This window comes from Scleropages formosus, chromosome 5 (assembly GCF_900964775.1).
Source record: "Scleropages formosus chromosome 5, fSclFor1.1, whole genome shotgun sequence".
Lineage (NCBI taxonomy): Eukaryota > Metazoa > Chordata > Actinopteri > Osteoglossiformes > Osteoglossidae > Scleropages > Scleropages formosus.
The window spans coordinates 1,594,209-1,614,126 of record NC_041810.1 but is presented as its reverse complement, the minus strand read 5'-3'; the positions used below and the strand labels follow the sequence as shown (position 1 = coordinate 1,614,126).

General features: G+C 43.4%; 1 protein-coding gene across 3 annotated transcripts in view; it reads left to right on the top strand.

Moving 5' to 3' along the window:
• Positions 1–19,251, top strand: part of LOC108926683 (ras association domain-containing protein 8-like) — a 50,556-nt gene extending 31,305 nt beyond the window's left edge. For all 3 annotated transcript variants that reach the window (XM_018739547.2, XM_018739546.2, XM_018739548.2), the window contains 4 exons: positions 4,715–4,889; positions 12,145–13,076; positions 15,477–15,603; positions 17,690–19,251. In XM_018739547.2, the coding sequence (XP_018595063.1) occupies positions 4,787–4,889; positions 12,145–13,076; positions 15,477–15,603; positions 17,690–17,820 (1,293 nt within the window). In that variant the 5' untranslated portion in view covers positions 4,715–4,786 and the 3' untranslated portion in view covers positions 17,821–19,251. The remainder of the gene's footprint in view (positions 1–4,714; positions 4,890–12,144; positions 13,077–15,476; positions 15,604–17,689) is intronic.
• The last annotated feature ends 667 nt before the right edge of the window (positions 19,252–19,918 follow it).

Sequence of the window (19,918 nt, the reverse complement as noted above, 5' to 3'; positions counted from 1 at the left end):
AGGGACAAATGGAGGAAGACACATCACGATATGCAGGATGTAGTTTTGCCCTTGTGCTCCCAGGAGTGGTCAACTGATAGCCCTACATGTCACTTGCCTCTGCCTGGCAAGGTCCTGAAGACTGTTGGGTTGAATGTTTGAAAGCCCTTTACCAAAATTTCTAACAGCACTAATTATTCAAATTAGTGTTCTACATAGCATTGTTGTTACAGCATATAAGTAGCAGAGTCTAAAGGTAGTCATTGATGGATTACACTGAAATAAACTCTCTGGCAGCTGAGGAGAGGAAAACGACATAACTCCCAGGTCAAGGAAATGGGAAGAGAAACTTCTTGTGGAGGGGGGGGTCCAATTTGATATAATTTATCAATCAAGTGAGACAACTTCCTACCTTCTTTTGGTCAGGTCAGTGTTTTCTTACCTAGTAAAGTCACTGCAGTCAAGTCTGATATACTGGACAAGCCTGATAACAGCAGGGTCATCAACTTCTGCTGCTCACGTGAAACAGAAGCACAAATTCTTGGACATAAGTCATTTTACTAATGGTTAAGAACCCCAAAAAGAACTCCAAAAGGATGTCAAGCACCAGTAAGATGTTTTTAAAAATTTTTTTATTGTTGGTGGGGTGACATGTTTTGCATGTGTGAGGAACAAGCAGCACTTCACATTCAAGTGCCCCCATAATGGCCTTTAAGCTCAAGCTGAACCTTTGACATTTGGGTGCTATGAAGAGGTCTTTGTGCTTATGCGACTTCATAGGGCCTCTTCACATGGTTTCAAGCACTGTGTCCCTGCTAGGCACCCCCCAGCCCCCTCATTGCTACTGTTCCTAGGCAATGCGTGGCTCTCTAGCTCTTCTCTACAAACCCCCCCATTCATCACCCCCCAGAGTACAAGCACTCTTCCCTCCTCTCATCCTCTTTTCCTGGCTTCAAAATAAAGGAAAAAAAATAACAGCATGTGCACATTGCCAAGGCAACATTTGCAATTGTCTTATGTAGGTCTTACGACGTTTTGTTTATTTAGTAGACTAAAAGAAACTGATCAAATTATACCAGGTCCTCTTTTAATGAATATTTGAGTTGCAAATTTTGTGAAGATATGTGTCCCATTCATTTATTTATTTACGTTTACATTACATTCACACACACACATTTTCTGAGCCACTTGTCCCATACAGGGTCGCGGGGGAACCGGAGCCTACCCGGCAACAGAGGGCGTAAGGCCAGAGGGGGAGGGGACACACCCAGGACGGGACGCCAGTCCGCCGCAAGGCATCCCAAGCAGGACTTGAACCCGAGACCCACCAGAGAGCAAGACCTGGTCCAACCCACTGCGCCACCGCGCCCCTACATTACATTCATTTCTTTATTTAGCACACGCTTTTCTCCAAAGCAACTTCCAATGGATGTTATGTGGTGTTGTCAGCACACACATCTTATTCACCAAGGTGACTCAGTGCACTGCTAGATACACTACTTACACTGGGTCACTCATCCATACATCAGTGGAACACACTCTCTGTCACTCACACACTACGGGGGAACCTGAACAGCATGTCTTTGGACTGTGGGAGGAAACTGGAGCACCCGGAGGAAGCCCATGCAGACATGGGGAGAAAATGCAAGCTCAACACAGACTGAGCAGGGATCAAACCCATGTCCTCTCATACCACCCAGGCTCCGTGAAACAGCAATGGAATTAATTCCACATTCTAAGTTCATTTAGAATGTGAAATTAATGCCATAAACATGTTATGTTTGTCATCTTATTGATCACGAACGCGCAGGAACACTAGGTCCGAGCTGTAAACAACAGGAAGTGAGTTAAATTAATGAACTAATGTGTGTGGAAATGCAAGGTGACTCTCTTCTCAGCCAGTTTTTGAAAATAGACAAGGTAATGGACATAATAAGTAAATGGAAAAATGTTTATATCTTCGAAAACTCATAGCTTGAGGACCCAGTACTAAAGACAGTAGTGTGTAAAAACATTTGTATCATATACTATGGGGGGGGGCATGGTGACATGGTGGTGCAGTGGGTTGGACCAGGTCCTGCTCTCCAGTGGGTCTGGGGTTTGAGTCCCGCTTGAGGTGCCTTGTGACAGACTGGCGTCCTGTCTTGGGTGTGTCCCCTCCCCCTTTGTCCTGTGTTGCTGGGTTAGGCTCTGGCTTCCTGTGACCCCATATGGGACAAGTGGTTCAGACAGTGTGTGTTTGTTTATATAGGAGGAGCTCAGGATTAACTTGTTCTTTAGGATGGTGGAAACATTCATAAAATACGCAGCGACTTGGTGAACACCAAAGCTGTCTGTTTTGTGAATCCATACAGCTGACATCTCCCTCACCAAGTAACAGAGCTTTCTTCCTCCTGAAAGAGTAAACTGAATGTCAGGGACTTGCGGCAAGTTCTCTTTAGTTGAAGCTGGACAGACGTCTCACTGGATCTTTTCTTATGTGCGTCAAACCTGGCAGTGAACCTCCGGCAAATTAAGGAAGGATTGCGATTGTCTCCATGGACCGAAAACAGATGCAAGAGACATCAACATGTTGTCTCTCCGTTGAGTGGTGTCTGCCAAAGAAAGCTGCTGGATTTTTTCCACTATTTTTCTTGTAATTTGTAATTAGAAAATTGTCTTGAGTTTGTGTGAAAGGTAATTTAAATTTTTCTTATTATTTCAAGCTGATAAACATTCAGTGAAGCCCTGTTAACAGGAGGTCTGCCCTCGAAGGCCCTTCCAGGCTGCGGAGCGCAGTTGACGTTTGAGGGACAGCCGGAGTCGAGCCACTGGCAGCAGGGGGAGGACTAATGAAATTCCATCTGGATGCTCCTGGTTTTTCACTTGAAGGGGGCACAGTACACAAGGTTTTGGGGTCATGACCTCAGTGTCATGGGTCACTTTGGTAGGACTGAACACTGCATTGTGGTCTGTGGCTGGTGAACTAACTGTAGTTAAGTTGGAAGTACTGGTTAGAGCTGATGACTTGCACTCAAAGGTCTTGGATTCAAATCCTATTTCCTGCTGTAGTACCCTTGGTCAAGGTACTTACCCTGAATTGATAGAGTAAAAATTATCCTGTGATATGAACAGGTAGATCACTGTAAATGGCTTAACACTGTAAGTCATTTTGAATAAAGGCATCAGATAAATGAATAAATGTAAGCTGTAACACTTAGAGTTAATACTACAGAACATAACAAATTAAGTTAATTTGCTTAAGCAGTAGAGTAATTAAGGGCACAAAGTTCTAGTTTGAATAAGTGCATCAGCTATGCAACGAAAAACAGTAATCATTTATGGCTTTCCTCTCTCCAACTAGTGTGTGTATAGGGTGTGTCCTTGCAGTTCTGTGTGAAATGGGGTGTTCATGCATCGCTGTCATTTGAAGGACGGAGCCAACTGAACAGTCATAATTTGTGCTGGGGATTCTAGAGTATAAATTAATATTCATGCATATTATAGCTGAGGGCCGCTAGGAACTGAGCATTGAAGAAGACCCTAGAGGCTTGTGGCACACACACCTTAATTATTCGTTTTGTTTGGGGGGAGGCGGTGGCATCATATTAGCACAGCGCAGAACCGAACCTTTCTTTCCAACCCGGGAGGGATGTTTTTTGTTCAGGAAACCCTGGAATTGGTCCAATCCAGTATTTGTCCAAATTAGCATAGTGCCTAATTATTTATCATTAGACAGTTAGATCCCTAATTACTTTGTTGACCCTATTATAATAATCTACACACAAACGTTAGGTACAGAATTGCATCTGCACTTGTTCTTCATGAAATGAGCATTTTAGCTACACATTTTGGAAGACATGAAGATTTCCCAGTTCATTTCTTAAATTCTTAATTTCTTAATGGCCTTGTCTGAGGTTTCTTCAGAACATAACCCACTAGTAAGTGGAGGGAGGTATGGATTATTCAAATTTTATTGATTGCGTCTTAAACGTTAATATGACTTGGGAGTTTCAAATAAATTTAGTTAGGAATAGATTTCTGGTCCCAGTTTTGTTAGTAAGTTGAAGATTTAGTATATTTAGTTAGTGACCTTTGGACACATGCTTATATATATTGTAAATGGGTATGTCTTCAGGACAGAGCACTTTATAATAATGAATTGTACTGTATGGGTTCTCCTGTGTCTCCTTCAGATAGATGTTGATGCAGCTGGTAGGGTTTTGGGCTCTGACTACAGCGGTATGGTCACAGGCACTATGAGCTGGTCTCAGCTTCTCAGAGCTCCTAGTTCAATGCTCCCACAGGGCTTTCAGCTGCTTCTGTGATGGGTTTGCTGTGGATGATGGAGGTGGCGCGTTTGTGTGTTTGCAGTGGGAGGGCAGCTGTGTTGCTGTGCTCTTCTGCAGGTACACTGCGACACACAGCACTGAACTCACCAGGGGGCTAAGGGGAGGGGGGCGACCACAACTGGAAGGGAAGTGGAAAATACCCTCTGCCACAGTGCTTCCCCCTCATCTCTGGCTCCATTACCCTCTCACTCAAGGTCTGGGTTTCTTCCTCACACTCACTCCATCTCTTTCTGCCACTTCCTCCCCTTGCCTGCTTTTTGGTAGATGATTGAGACTCCAGCCTATTCAGCAGAAGACTCGTAGCACTGAAGATCAGTGTTCATCAGTGAAATCAGCAGGTGAATGTTCTGGAATCTTAAAGCTTTCTGACATGATCTTCCCCTTTTTTTGCCCTTCCCCCCCAGAATGATGGACAGAGGGCAGCTGCCCCCTCGAGCTGACATGGAGCAATGACGGCAAACTCCTGGTGACACAGCATGGAGCTGAAAGTGTGGGTAGATGGTGTTCAGCGTATCGTCTGCGGGGTCACTGAGGTCACCACCTGCCAGGAAGTGGTCATTGCTCTGGCCCAGGCGATCGGTGAGTGACTAAGGAGGGACAGTACAAGAACAGAGTGCAGTAACGGCGTGTTTGGGAGGAGGTTGTGTTTCTGACAGCGTGCTTGCAAATATACTTAAGTAAAATTTTAAATGAAGATTGAATTTTTTTTTTATTATTATTATTTTTTTTTTTTTTTTAAAAAAAAGGGGTAAAAGTTTGGTTTCTGCATGACTTGGATCACTAGTGGTAGCAGTTCCAGCTGTCTTTTTCAGTGAAAACACTGACTTTCTGGTTTCAAATATTTCTTTTAAATATGAGCTTCTCCACCTGGACTCCGGTGCTTTGATACACATGCTCATGATCCCACAAACCAGGGCTCTGCATTTCAGCCTTGTCATAGCGGAACTCCAGAGTGTGGTTAAGACCATTTGCATGCTTGGTCCCTTGTGCTCATAACTGCAGTCATCCTGGCATACAAAAACTGCAACCCACTACTGGACTAGCAGTTACTACATTGACATTACATCATGTAGCTGACATTTTTCTCCAGAGCAACTTAGAATGTTCATCTACCTGCAATTATTTGCCCATTTATACAGCTAGATAATTTTTACTGGAGCAATTTTAGGGTAAGTACCTTGTTAAGGAGTACTACAGCCAGAGGTGAGATCCAAACCTGCAACTTTTGGGTCTAAACGCAGCAGCTTTGACTGGTATGCTACCAGCTGTCCCCAGCTGTTAGTATGGATGGATGGATCACAGTCGTGCAGAGTACTTTTTATTTTTTAAGGCTTTGGCTAACATTTTTCCTGAACATAGCCTGTGAATAAGTGGGATGATATATATAGTTCATACATATATATATATATCAACACAATCACTGTCTGCGCGCTTGTGTACACGACTCTCAACATCAATACCATGATGCCTGATTCGGCACTTGTAACTCATAGAAGCCATGGGAGGACCGAGCGGTAGCTAGCACCCATTTTATGGTTGAAATGCTCTGGCTTACTGTTGGTTTCTCCAGGAGAGGAGCAGCTTCTCCAGTGTCTAGACTGCAGGCTTTGGGCTCGATTTCCTCCAGCTCTTAATGAGGCCGCATGGAGCCGGTGCCTCGCTGGCCCACTGCCGCCACAGCCCTGGCTTCTTCAAGAGGCCCCTCCAAGGAGCGAGAGGGGCTGTAAAGCCATGGAAGGAGGGTGGGGTATAGTAGTGTGACCCACATTTTACTTCCCTGCATCATCAGCCCAGCACAGAGCACTAGTGCTCCCAGTTCAGTATTTCTTCACTGGCTCTGGCCTCTTTCCTGTAATGAGAGCAGTGGCATTAGGGCAGCAGGTGGAACAGTGGTTAGTTACTGTTCTTGGACTCAAAGGACTCAGGTTTACATTCCATCAGTCTGCAGTACATTGGAGAAAAGTGTCAGATAAATGAATAAATGTCAGTATATCATTGCCCTCTTTTTTTGTTGTACAGATATGTCCAAAGCTTCTTTCTGAGCCATGTGCTGAATAAAGATCATCTATGAACATTGCAAAAGTCAGATTAATTAACCTGCAGAAGTTCTGAGACTTCGAGGCCTTGGGACTGTGATGAAAACCTGCTGGGCCCCTTAGCTCTGTGAGGAAGACGCAAATGGAGCAGACAGGAACGAGTCTCAAGTCTGATTGTGACCCGGAGACTGCCCTGTATGGCTCTGACCGAGGGAGGTGGTGGGGCACGCTGCAGGGGAGGGAATCGCTGGCCTCAGCACACCCATGGGTGCGTCAGCTCATTTTAAAGGCAGGGGGGTGCCTTTGGCTCATTACATCCACACACATTCCTAGTGTTATGGAACAATACCTCTGTGCTTTTCATCTTTATTGATAATGCAGAGTAATGCAGTGTGTGTGTGCATGTGTGTGTGTGTGTGTGTGTGTGTGTGTGTACGCCACGCAGAACTGCTTTCAATTCCAGGTAGTTTAGCAAAGACCTTAGTCAGCAGTATGGTAATTATGTGTGTCGCATGCAGAGTACAGGAAAATGGGCAGTTTGTGCTTTGCTTTCCTACAATGTTCAGGATGGCCGGGTCACACCGGATTAAGCCTCTGAGAAGTTTGTCAGCTAGAAAGGTCACTGTTCACGGTCCAGCCAACCGACCAACAGGGTGCAGCGCTCCCACGAGGAAGGGGAGGTCCATGTCCTTGACAAGTGCACTTCTCACTGTTTATATTGTTAAGCTGTCTTTCATCTACATGGTGTTACTTACACATATATTTTAAAGTCATACATTAAGTGAAGTGTCGCCAGCTACACCTGTTTTAGTTCTGCTGCTGTTTCCACCTCTGTTTTCATGTTTAGATATGCACGTATACACCACTGTAAACAATCTTACTGTTTGTGTCATATTTATTGTAATTTCTTCAAAATTATGTTTTATATTACTTTGTTACCTCAGGTCCACCTGAATGATCATCCACCATGCCTAATTCATGTTGTTTGACACTTTTCTGCAAAGTTATTTTCACTGATTTACCCATTTATACAGCTGGGTAAATCTTCTATACTGTGTCAGTTCAGGGTAAGTATTTTATTCCAGAGTGGTGCAGCAGGAGGTGGCAATTGGACCTGGGTCCTTTGAGTGCACGGTGGCAGCTGTAACCACTACACCACCTGTTGCCCCATGGGCCCATCAGCAGTGTGAAACCTCACACTCAGTGAGATTGAGGGAGTGCTGAACTGAACTTAACTGAACCTAATATTATCATACCTGTTTAGCTGGAAGGCTTATCAAGAGTGAATAACCATACTGGGTTATTGATGCTTTTATCCATTTATACATACTGGATCTTTAGTGAAATAAAAAGGCTAAATCAATAATTTTCATAAAGAGCATCTGGATTCTGATGAGCTCAGCTTTCTGTTTAGTTGTGCAGATGGCTGATAGTGGTCAGCCAGGGAACCCTGGTTTTTCAGCTTCTGAAATTCATCTGAAAATCAGAGAATGTTGTGTTGTACAGCACAACTGGATTACCAGCCATGTGCATATTACTATAATTATTTTGACTTCAGCTGAATTTTCACAAACTTCACTCTTGTTTTTGCCCATAACGGCTGTTTCCTGCTCTCCCGATTTGTTTTGTTTTGTTGTAGCATCCTCTGACTCAGGGCTCGATCATCAGTCAGTGTGAACTTTAACTCGAGATTACTGGCATCTACGTGGAGGAAACAGGCTGTACTTCCCTTTCTGCAGTGACCTCATTCATTCTGAGCGCCTTCTCTGACCGCTCACTGCTTACTGCTCTGACCTGTAGGAGACAGTTGTGTTGTTTCAAAGATTCATTTTTGGCATCTTGACTGTAATACTTGTTTCTCAACTTAGTCTGCTTGTAACTCCCTGTGTTCATAAATTCAAAATCACTTTTAGCATTAATTTGCTGTGAATAAAAGATTCATAATACAGACCTCCCTCAGTTTATTCGCTGGTTAAGCTCAGTGAAAACCTCAGATAAAGCTAGAATAAAGAGTTATCTGTAAGACATATTTCTTTATTGTTAATATCAGTTCAGCTTTAAATGTCTGAAAGTGTAATAAAATCCCTTTTCCACAACCTCCTAATCAATCCAGTCTGATCGTTATATAAGAAATACATCGACTTTGTTTTTTCCCATTTTATTAATTCTGAACTATATTAAAATTAACAATATTCTAAAATGACTGAAAATAAAACAAACTCTCATTTAATGCCAGTTGATCTCTTCTTCCCAAAAATGTGTACACCGTTTGTCATCTTGTTACTGACCACCAACACTGAGGGAAAGCAGAAATGAGCTGTAAACACTGTGGAAGGGAGAATGAGGGCGGTCAACACACTGTAATTTTAGAAAATGGATTAGTAAAGAAAATGCAGTTAAATAATCTGGAAAATGTTTGTATGGTTGAAAATTCATAGCTTGCACTTTTTCAACATGAGGAGCCAGTCCTTACTTTTATATAGTACCACATGATACCTTTATAACTACTGTCCCCAGAAGGTCTTCTAACTGTAACTGAAACCAAAGATGAAAAAGTTTTTCTTCTTATTTTGAGGCAAAAATGACATATGAGAGCTGTTCCAACTTTTTTTTTTTTTAAACTCACCTGCGTCCAGTTGCCTGATTTACATGTCATCAATTAGCAGATGCTTTGCCACCAAAGTGATTTCCAGTGAACAAGTTGTAGTAGCATCAGTTCACACCTTCTTCATCAAAGGTGACCTACAGTGCCGGATACCGCTTACAATGAGTCACTCATGCAGCAGTGCAGCTCTCTTTCTATTTATTACTCACACTATGGGGAATTTTAGTCACCACTCCACTGGAACAGCAGGTGTTCAAACTTGGAGGAAACCCATGCAAACCCCACATGGACTAAGGAGGGATTGAACCCACAGTACTCAGGCGCTGTGAGACAGCAGTGCTATGCATTGTGCCACCTAGGCTGCTCATAAAGAGGCAGCATTGATCATGACAAGACACTTTTTTCTTTAAATATGAACCAAGCTGTTGGTACCACTGATTCTCATAAATGAGACACACAGAGAGTGTTGCCCAAGCCCACATGGAGCGCTGTCCATTCATGTTGGGAGCCAGGTATTCCAAACACATCATTTACAATGATTCATTGAGCTGCAGCTTAAAATGGTTAACTTCCCTGTCATGTTGCTAGGAGTTTTAATCAGTCAGAACCCTGAATTAAGGTAAATATATCACGGCTGAAATAGCAGATTCGGTACCCTCTCAAAAGCAGCTTTGTGGTTTATATCGTTATTGCTGGGAATCTTCGCTGTATCCTTTCAGGAACAGTACTTAACTCAGGGTTGTTACAGAAGGAAGTGGGATTGAAACCTTGGTCCTTCAAGTGGGAAGCAGCAGCTCTAACCACTTTGTCACGTGCTGCCCCGGGTATCATTTTGCAGGAACCTCATTTGAATAAACTCCCATTATTCAGCCTTCTACTTCCATTATTTTCTGCTGAATCTAAAAATATGGCGAAAGGAACCGTGGTCCTTGTCGTACATCCTTCTCAGTTTCCTGGAATTCCATTTTCTTAGAAGAAACTCATTGTTAACCAGTTTCCGTTCTGTTTTCTGGCATTGTCTGCAGGAGTGAGTGTTGCTGGCCTGATGCAGTTTGACGTGTGCTGCGTTTTGACTCAGAGTGAGCCTGCCCTCACATCTCATATAAAAATGAGAAGGGGCTTGGAGGTTCAGTGAAGCTGTCCGCCCCCTTCTCCACATCACCAGTGCGCTGCGGCACAGGCACTCTCCAAGGGGATGCCTGCCCTGGACAGGCGCCCGCATGAACCCCGTAAACCACAGGCTGACGCACAGTTTCCATCTGCTGGGCCTCTGAGGCCAGAATACTTTACTTGAAGCGTGGTTATGGTCTTGAGTGCATGCCGAGTTTTCTACACGTTGAAATCCACTTGAAGATATCCCCTTTGGATGCTTTAGCTTTTTATTTTATTTAGTTCGTTGTTGTACCTCAGGTGTTCTTCCACATACATTGTCTTTCCCAAATAAATACTAATATGTATTAATTTTCTGGCATGGTAGCAGGAAGATTGGATATTTCATTTCCATCCTTTTTTTTTTTCCTCACAGTTTAATGGTAAAACTGTAGTAGCCCCCAGTCTGTTTTCCTGGAGTAAATTTGGTGGCCTTATTGGTGTTCTGCTCCATTATCTCACTTAAAACATGAAAGATCCTCACTACTGCCCAATATCTCTGGAGACACTGAGATCACACTGAGACAACTATGTGAAGCTGACATACACTGTTACCATAGTAATTTCCATGAGAACCTTGCATTTAGTCACCCATTGCTTACATGCACCAAATCAAAGAATCAGCACTGAAATATTTTGAGTCTTCCCTATCAAGTACATCATACCAGGTGGCTCGGTGTGAAGCCCTATCTTCCCCCTCAGTATCTCTCAGCTGGTGTTCCTCAGGGCTCCCTCTTTGTGCCCTTACTCCTCTACATCTACACAGCCTCCCATCCCTCTGTCATTGGCTCATGTGTCACTGCTTGCTTCTCTGTGTGTATGATTGACCACTATCTACAACTAATTTTTTCTAAGACTGAGGTCCTCCATATGAATCATTTGGGAAGTTGGAAAAGAGCTTCTGTGAAATCTATAAATGTAAATGCAAGTGATTCTACACTGTTATGATCCAACCCACAAGGAGTAATCAAATCAAATACCTGGAAACCAGATGTTTAGAGAACCAAGTGGTCATCCTGCTTCCTGCCACGCGTTCTATATGAGTTCACTCTAATGGAAACTAATCCTTGGGTTTGCGACAACAACTGTTGAGGAGATGGAATTGTGGGAACCATGACTAATGTGTACTTTTATGTTTTTATGTTTGTAATTGAATAACTAATTTCAGCACGCTGTCAACATTATTTGAAAAAACACTGAATACAAATTTTCAGTAGGACTTTGATGATGTCAGACCTTTGCAAGGTTGCAAAAGAAACAGTTGTTTGTCCCCATCTTCTGCAAAGAATAAACTATTTATTTAGTGAAGCTGAAGTGATATCAGGACATGCACTGGGATGCTGGTGAGCCTTGATTCCTAGGGAATCATAGTCTGAGGAGCAAAGTGTTACAGCTGGAAGCTTTAAATCAAATGAAATTTATAATTTTTAGGATGTCTGATGGGTGTCTCATCTGGTTTGGAGTGAGTCTTAAGACAAAACAAAGACAGTTTTGGAATTTCTGGTGATTTCGATCTGCCAGTATTACTCCAAAGCAGCACAGCGGTGCTTACAACTTCCAGTGTTTAGTTTCCAAACTAGGTTTGAATCCAGCTCAGTCTTGTTGGAGTTTCTGTGTTCTTCCTATGTATGCATGGGTTTCCTCCCGTCGTCCAAAGGCATGCATGGAAGAAGGCAATGGTAAACAGTTTCCATCTCTCTCATCCAGTGAAAAACACACAGGTGGTTGCCAAGAGTCAACTTTGACTTGATGACACTTAGTTTTACTCACTTTAGTTTGATGTTACCAAGAGGTATCAAGACTGAATTAAGCTTTAGTTTTAGCCCTTTTCCATAAATAAAAACCCTGTGTTTCCTAGGTAGACAGAGCGATACATAGACAGATAAATAGATAAGTAGATGCATTAGCTAGGTACAGATGGATGGATGGATGGGTGGGTGGGTAGGTATGTAGGTATGTCAGCAGGTAGGTACTTTATTGATCCCAGAGGCAATTATACAGCTGCACACATTAAGGGTTTGTGTGTCTTTTTTTCTTTGCCCAGGTCGCACAGGAAGATACACACTGATTGAGAAATGGCGAGAGACAGAGAGGCACCTTGCCCCCCATGAGAATCCTATTGTGTCGCTAAACAAATGGGGGCAGTATGCCAGTGATGTGCAGCTGATCCTGAAACGCACGGGACCCTCTCTGAGTGAGCGGCCTACCTCCGACGGAATGGCACGTGCCCCCGAGCGTGGCCTGTATCGCCAGAGCCTCCCACCGCTGGCCAAGCTGCGGCCCACCATGGACCGCTCTCTCAAGCGCAAAGAGCCCAAGCGTAAATCCCTTACCTTCACAGGTGGTGCCAAGGGATTGATGGACATCTTTGGCCGGGGAAGAGAGGTGGAGTCCAAGCAGCGTGCATTATGCAGCACTGTCAACGGTGGTGTGACCCTTACAGGCCCACGGGCAGAGGACCTGGCCCGGCTAGTGCAACTCCAGAAGGAGAAGCTGCAGATGCTGGAGGAGAAGCTGGAGGCCCGGGAGGTGGAGCTGCAGGACTGGGCCGAGCGGCACGCCGGCGCCAGCGGGGATGGCAGCCTCGAGGAGGAGATCTTACGGCTAGAGCAGCGCGTGCGCAAGAACGCTGTTGAAATCGAGGAAGAGGAGTTCTGGGAGAATGAGCTACAGATTGAACAGGAGAATGAAAAGCAGCTGCAGGAGCAGCTGCAGGAGCTGCGCAGACGCATCCAGGATTGCGAGGCCAAGTTAAGCGACTACGCGGGCAGGATCCAAGACATGGAGGCCGGCATCGAGGCCGAGCGGCTGCAGCAGGAGATGGAGAACACGCAGCAGGTGAATGAAGAGGAGGTGCGAGCTAAGCTGCTGAAGGTGAAGGCTGAGCTGGACATGCAGAGCCAGCAGATGAGCAGGCTGGAGAGCAGCTGCAAGGCAGTGGAGAGGTCTCTCGGCCAGTCCAGCAAGAGGCTACAGGTGAGAGACTGCTGCTGTACCCAGAAAGCACACTTTAGTGTAGGTGAAGAGTGAAATAAAATGTTGAGCATTGCATTATATCTACGTTCAGCAAGTGGCATAGTAGTTAGAGCTACTGCCTTGCGTTTTAAAGACTCAGATTGGAATCTCATCTCCTGCTTTACTACCCTCAATCAAGGTAATTACCCTGAATTGATGCAGTAGAGTTACTCAGCTGTATAAATGGGTAAATCAGTGTAAGTACCTTAACATTGTAAGTCACTTGGGGGGAAAGTGTCAGCTTAGTTAACAAATAGTGATAATTTTGAATCTACTATTTCAGATGTGGTATTAGTTAACAAAATCAAGGGTTCTGATTGTAGCTACTTCTGTCTCAACCAGTATTTGGAGAGCTAAATACACACACACACACACACATTTTCAGAACCGCTTGTCCCTGACGGGGTCACGGGGAACCGGAGCCTAACCCGGCAACACAGGGCGTAAGGCCGGAGGGGGAGGGGACACACCCAGGACGGGACGCCAGTCCGTCGCAAGGCACCCCAAGCGGGATTCGAACCCCAGACCCAGCGGAGAGCAGGACTGCGGTCCAACCCACTGCGCCACCGCGCCCCCTCTGAGAGCTAAATAAATAAATATAAATGTAATTATAAGAGGATGGAATGAAGTGTGCCATTTCCAGGGCAAAACTGAGTAATAATTCGAAGTCTTGTACTAGTACAGCGATAAAAATTTACAGACTGAAACTTGGTCTCAAACACTGTTTTAATGCCAGTACACTATCATTAAAAAATTAGCCTTATAGGTCTCTTTGACTTATCACTACTGACTTATATTAGACTTCAGTTCTCAGTTCACTCTCTATCTCAGTCACTCAGTTCTCAGTTCACACCATGCTGCTACTAGTTTCCCATTCCTTCCACTTCGCCCTTATATCTCCTTCCCTTAACATCTTGCTTGTCTTTCTTTCCTGCTGCCTTATTTTCCAGGAAGATTTTAAGCGAACTGTGAAGAATGACAAATGAGATGGAAACCATGAAATTTTCGCTCTTCCCTTAATAACCTCACAGCAAATTGTTCGTGTTGAGCTGCGCCACATCGAAACGTGGCCACGTAGTATCTCATTGTTCATCGGAATCACTTTGTTTGTGAGAAGAATTTTTAGCTGTACACCTGTAACCGTGTGCATCTATAAATGTTGTGTTGTTTTACAAGTTATACGGAGAGTGGCCCTTTTGGTAAATGTCCAGCGGAGAGGCTGTGAAGGGGGACTGTCGAGGTCCGGTATGGCACATAGTAATAATGGTTCATTTGGTGGCTCCCTCACTGGGTCACGTGACCTGCCTCTCCGCAGCCTGACGAGTCAGCACTTTTTGGCCCCTGGATGCTCAGCATGGCTTTCGACCATCACAAAAAAATCCGTGCCACCCCCATACCTCTACACCGCCTTCGTGTTACAGTTTTAGTCGGTTCAAGCTCACAGTGCAGTTATACCAAGTGTTTGACTATCACTTGTCTACAGTGTGACCGACCACCCAGGTGACAAGGCGTTGTGAAAAGTTGGACAGTTAACAATGGATGCAATATTACACAAGAAAAATTTGTCAAAGGCCCTAACACTTTACTGCCTTCATCTCAAAGGAATCCAAATTTTTCATAAGCTCAAGAACAGCTACATCGGCTAATGAAAATATATCCCTTTTTAGTACAACAGTACAAGGGCATTTTTGCCCAATATGGGGTCATTTTATCTCCGCAACACATATTTTATTTTGTACCAAAGCCTGTATTAGACAGGTTTGGATGGAGATACACACTTGGGGTCTCAAACCCAAAAGGTTTTTTCCCTCAGTGATATCAGCCTAGCTGTTTTCTGGGTAACTTGAGTGTATTAAACTGTACAATACCATGGTAACAATGAGCACTAATGTTCTAAGTAGGGTTGAAATGGTGGTGGTTGGACTTTTCCCTTATTAATACAGGCACTGGATGGAGGCGTACTGTATTCCTTCAAGCAGATTATTAGTACAGTCACACGTCTTTCTTAATGAAACAAGTTGTATACTTTCTAGTTTCTCTGCCACACACCGACAGTGTCAAATGATCATAATGTCCGCGTCCGCTGCGTCCCGTCTCATAACCTGTGCTTCCAAGAAAGACTCTTGATGTCTGCCAGTCTGCATTGGATAAGCAGTTATTGATAATAAGTAGATGAATGAAAAAATAAATTATTTGTAGCTTGACTTTTAATCTTATTGTTGCAAATATAAAATGTTATCCCTGTTGTGTATAAAAAAAATATTTTAAATATTTTTTACGTGGCACATTTTTTGTCCAGGAACTAATTTTTTTCTCTAAGAAACAGCAGTAATTTGATCTCTTGACTTAACTGGCCTGCAGGAGAAGGAGCAGGAGCTGGAGCAGCTGACCAGGGAGCTGCGACAAGTGAATCTGCAGCAGTTCATCCAGCAGACGGGCACCAAGGTCACCGTGCTGCCAGCTGAGCCTGGGGAGGAGGAGGCTCCAGGTGCACGCCTCATTCACATATCACCTCCGTTTACATCAATGTCACCTGTAAATTGGTGGCTGCACTCTGTGGCTGGAGGAAAAGGGCATGCATGATGCTTCATACAGTTGTACATTATGGGCAGTAGGTGGCGCAGCGGTCAGAGCTGCCACTTTACACTCGAAGGACCGAGGCTCAAATCCTGCCTATTGCTATTGTACCTTTAATCAATGTATTCATCATGAACTGATACAATAAAAATTACACATCGGGGTAAATATCAGTGTAGTAAGTTGCTTTGGAGAAGTGTCAGATAAAGTAATAAGCAACTAAGCTAGAGACTAAATAATTGTGTCGTTTCCATTTACCTTTTTTCTTTGTAACAGGGCTGCTGAGCTGTTTAGGCAGTTAAAGAAAAAGAGTGTGTTTATGACACGTATCTGTAAAATATTCTGTGGATAAAGGGTGCTGTTCGCCAGTGGCCCAGGAATGCCGTCAGGTCTGCATCACACTCGGAGAGCACGTCCTTCTGACTCCTTCTGAGCAGCTTGGTGACGCGCCGCTTTCCCGTCAGTTGATAAGAGCAGCTTGCCGTTCGTTGCGGAAGCGTCACTCACGGTCTCCAAGGCAACGGCTGCCTGGGGACTGCAGGGTTGTGGGCTGTCACTGCCGCTGAGCTCCATCATCTGACTGCCTCCCCAGCCGCAGAGACACGTCACACAGATGCATGGTGTGGGGGTGGGCAGTCTCTCGCTCTCTCTCTCTCTCTCTCTCTCTCTCTCTCTCTCTTTCTCTCTCTCTCTCCTTCATTCTCTCACACACGCTCAGATGTGGAAATGCGGCGATGCTGTCAAAAGTGAGGAAACTTCAGTCCTCTGAGCCGGAACATCCCAGCTCAGTGACACCAGTTATGCGATGCAGTTGCTTCCTGTCCACACACACACTTCCCTTCCTGCTGGATGTCCCAAATTCCCGCCGTAACCTGCCACGTTCAGCGTCCATGAACGGGTGGCTGCTCACACCCAGCGGACAGAGGAAGAGCTGCAGGCGCTGCACATAAAGTTTTCGTGTATTCATTCATCGTTCAAATATTACTTTTAGTCTAATCCGAGTTCAAGGCTCTTGAAACTTCTGGGTATAAATATATGTAGAATTGCCTTCAAATAATACGCTGGAGCATTTTTTCCTTTTTTTGTCTTACTCTTCAGTATTATTTTATTTTTTGCTATATTTAGTATTTTTTCAACGTTATAACATTTTATGATTTCCATTATGAATTTTTTTCTGTTATTGTAGCTAATTTTTTTTTTTTACTATAAAGCACTTTGAGTACTTTCATTAAAAGTATTCCAAAATCAGCACTGAATCACAAATTGAGATGCATTTTTCTTCTTTATGGAGTTCTAAAACTGTACAGTAATAAGATGTATTTGAGAATACACAATTTGTGGAGGATGTGCCTCAATGCATAACTGGCTTGTTCATTGTCATATGCTGTCATAGTAGCAGGTACCTCTTCGTAGAGCTTTTTGATGCAAAGTCTTATTAATGAATTGGTGCTTTTTAAACATAAGAAAAAGGTGTCATTACTGAACTAATGTCTATGTTTTTTTAAGGGCTTTTTCATAATTTTCATAGTTCCATTCCAACTTCTCATTAACACTGTCTGTGAAAAGTGTGGCATTCCTCGATACTTTGAACGGTCAGCGTCATGTGGAAAAATATCAATGGAATATCAATCTCTGATGGTTAATGTACAAAGTCAACCAGTCATATTCAACCTGAAATAACTGAAGAATGTTTTGTGTGTTATTTCAGTGTAATACACTGTTTAACGACTGTGTATCTCAGTTACGTTTAATTATGAATAATCTACCCAATTAAATATTGGGTGTGCAGAGACTATTCTGGAAACACAGGTTGTGAGATGGAATATTGTGGACAGATGCCAGTCCATCGCACGTTTATTTTATTATGCTTTATTGACTTTGGAACAACGTGCTGCAGTCATCAGCATCTGGCCACTTTCCTTTTATTACCTATACAGTCAAGAATAGTGTTATAGCTGTAATATGTGTTTTTCCCATTTTCCCTCCCTCTCCATCAGCTCACGCAGACATGGTCCTCCAGTCAGGCTCTCTGAAACGCCCTCCGTCCACCCGGCCACTGCCCAGCAGCCTCCAGATCCTGCAGAGCTCGCTGTCCTCCGGCTTCAACCCTGAGGGCATCTATGTGTGAGCAGCAGGCGCTCCCAGCCACCAGCCTCAGACACCTGAACCCAACCACTTTGTCACGTTTCATCATTGTCTGCATGAGTGGGCGGAGCTGGTTTTACACCCTCCCATGACCTGGCCTACAGTTGGCACCTCCTCCTTACCATGGTGTTTGACACTCCACACTGAAAATTGCTTTGCAATCTGGAATGCACAGATTCTGAAAACCATGGAACTGAATGGCTGTTATTATTTTCAGAATTACTTTTGTTACCCTTCATTAAAAGCCTTAGTATGTGTTCAGTTTGTGTGCCATGAGTACTGCTAAAGCAGATACGTCGTTTGGTCACTCCCAAATCACCAGGTGTGTCAAGCGCAGCCGACTCTTGGTGGAATCATCGTTTGCATTGTGTATGAATGCCATGAAGAGGTGGTGTGTTTTTGCTCATGAGAAAGCAGCAGCTCCTCCATTAGGGTATTTTGCACTGAAATACTCACCTGGTGGCCACAGTATGTGTGCTTTGTGGAAAATCCCCACAGTGAAGGTGGGAACACAGGAGAAGCCACAGTTCATATCCATGTGGAGGATATGCGTCCAAGGTGTGTCCTTTTCACCTTGGGTGAATCGATTCTTCACCTGTACACCTGAATCACTGAGGACCGACACCATCACACTCTTACTGTAGTCAACTAGTGTCTTTTTAAACTGGAGGACTAATAAGGCGATTAACCTCTGATATTTGCTGTAGAAGCTCTCGAGTTAGTGGTTTACGATGGAGGAGTATAGAAAGAGCAATGTGTTTGTACCATGTTTGCTATTTTTTTTTTTTGGCCGTGATGATGCTTTTCCACTCATGGATTTTCTTTTAAATGCACAATTTCAGCTTTGTGTGCAGCTCCAGTTTAGGATAGTGCACTCCTGATTTTGTGAAGGGTGAACGCCTCTTTATTTTTACTATTATTTTTACTACTAAAACATTTTGTATGATGTTTTTTCTTAAATGCATGTAGAGACATTGAGAGCTTTCTGTTACTGTGATAATAAACATCTACACAACAGGGAGAAAAAAAAAACTTGACAGTAACCAGTAATACCAGCCTAAAATCAATAGATGTAAAGCACGACAGAGACAGAGCAAGAGAACTGGTCCAGTTTCCCATTAAATGGATTTTATGATTAGAAAATTTTGTGAATGAGAGACTGAACTCTGCATGTGCTCTATACTCAGGGGGTTGTACTTCCCAGGAAGTGAACAGTAAATATGGAAAAGTGGCAGAACTTGGGGATGTTTGTCATATTTCTGCAGCCCTGTGCTGATGGATCATCTCCATGCTATTCTGTTGTGAATGTTTTAGAAGGAGCCCACATAAGCTTTGCAGTGAACTTTGACCCCTAAACATGGCACCATGATGTCTTTAAATGTTCTGATTGATTGTATTCAAACAGTTTGGACTCAAACACTATTGAGGAGCAAAGCCCACAAAAGCAAACACCCACTGACCTTTAATGAAGTTCATCTTCTGTTTCAGTTTTCATTTGAACATGAAGGACAACAATATGTTAATAAAATCAATATAAGTCTTTACTCCATAAAACTTGTAAATAAGGACATAAATGACCATATAGTATTCAAATTATTTTTGCAAACATGTAAAGTACAACATAATTCTGTACAGCTAATGTAAAATTTTAACTTTCTTATGATTGCCATCAGTACAGCAATATGGAGCAGAGACTGAAAATTTTGTGGTTCTGTCTTTTTTGAATAAGATGATACTAAAAATATGAACTGTACTTGTTCATATGGATGTGTTGCATTGCACTGTTCTAAGTGCTTTATATACAATGTATAGTTTAGTAAACGAATGCTGCTTTTTCAAATGTCCTGGCTTCTCTCGCTAACAACAAATGGTACAAAATGAAGTACGTAGCAGTGAAATGATTATGTAAATATACACTTTCCAGTTTAATTTTTTTCCCCCCTTTTCTCTCAGATTGTGCCCATCCCATGTAGTCTCATATTAATTTACTTGTCATGTGTGCCTCTTCCACCAAAGAAAACTGACTGTGGCCCAAAGATGAGTTTCATGGCTGTGTTTACCATGTGACCTTCATATTGTTA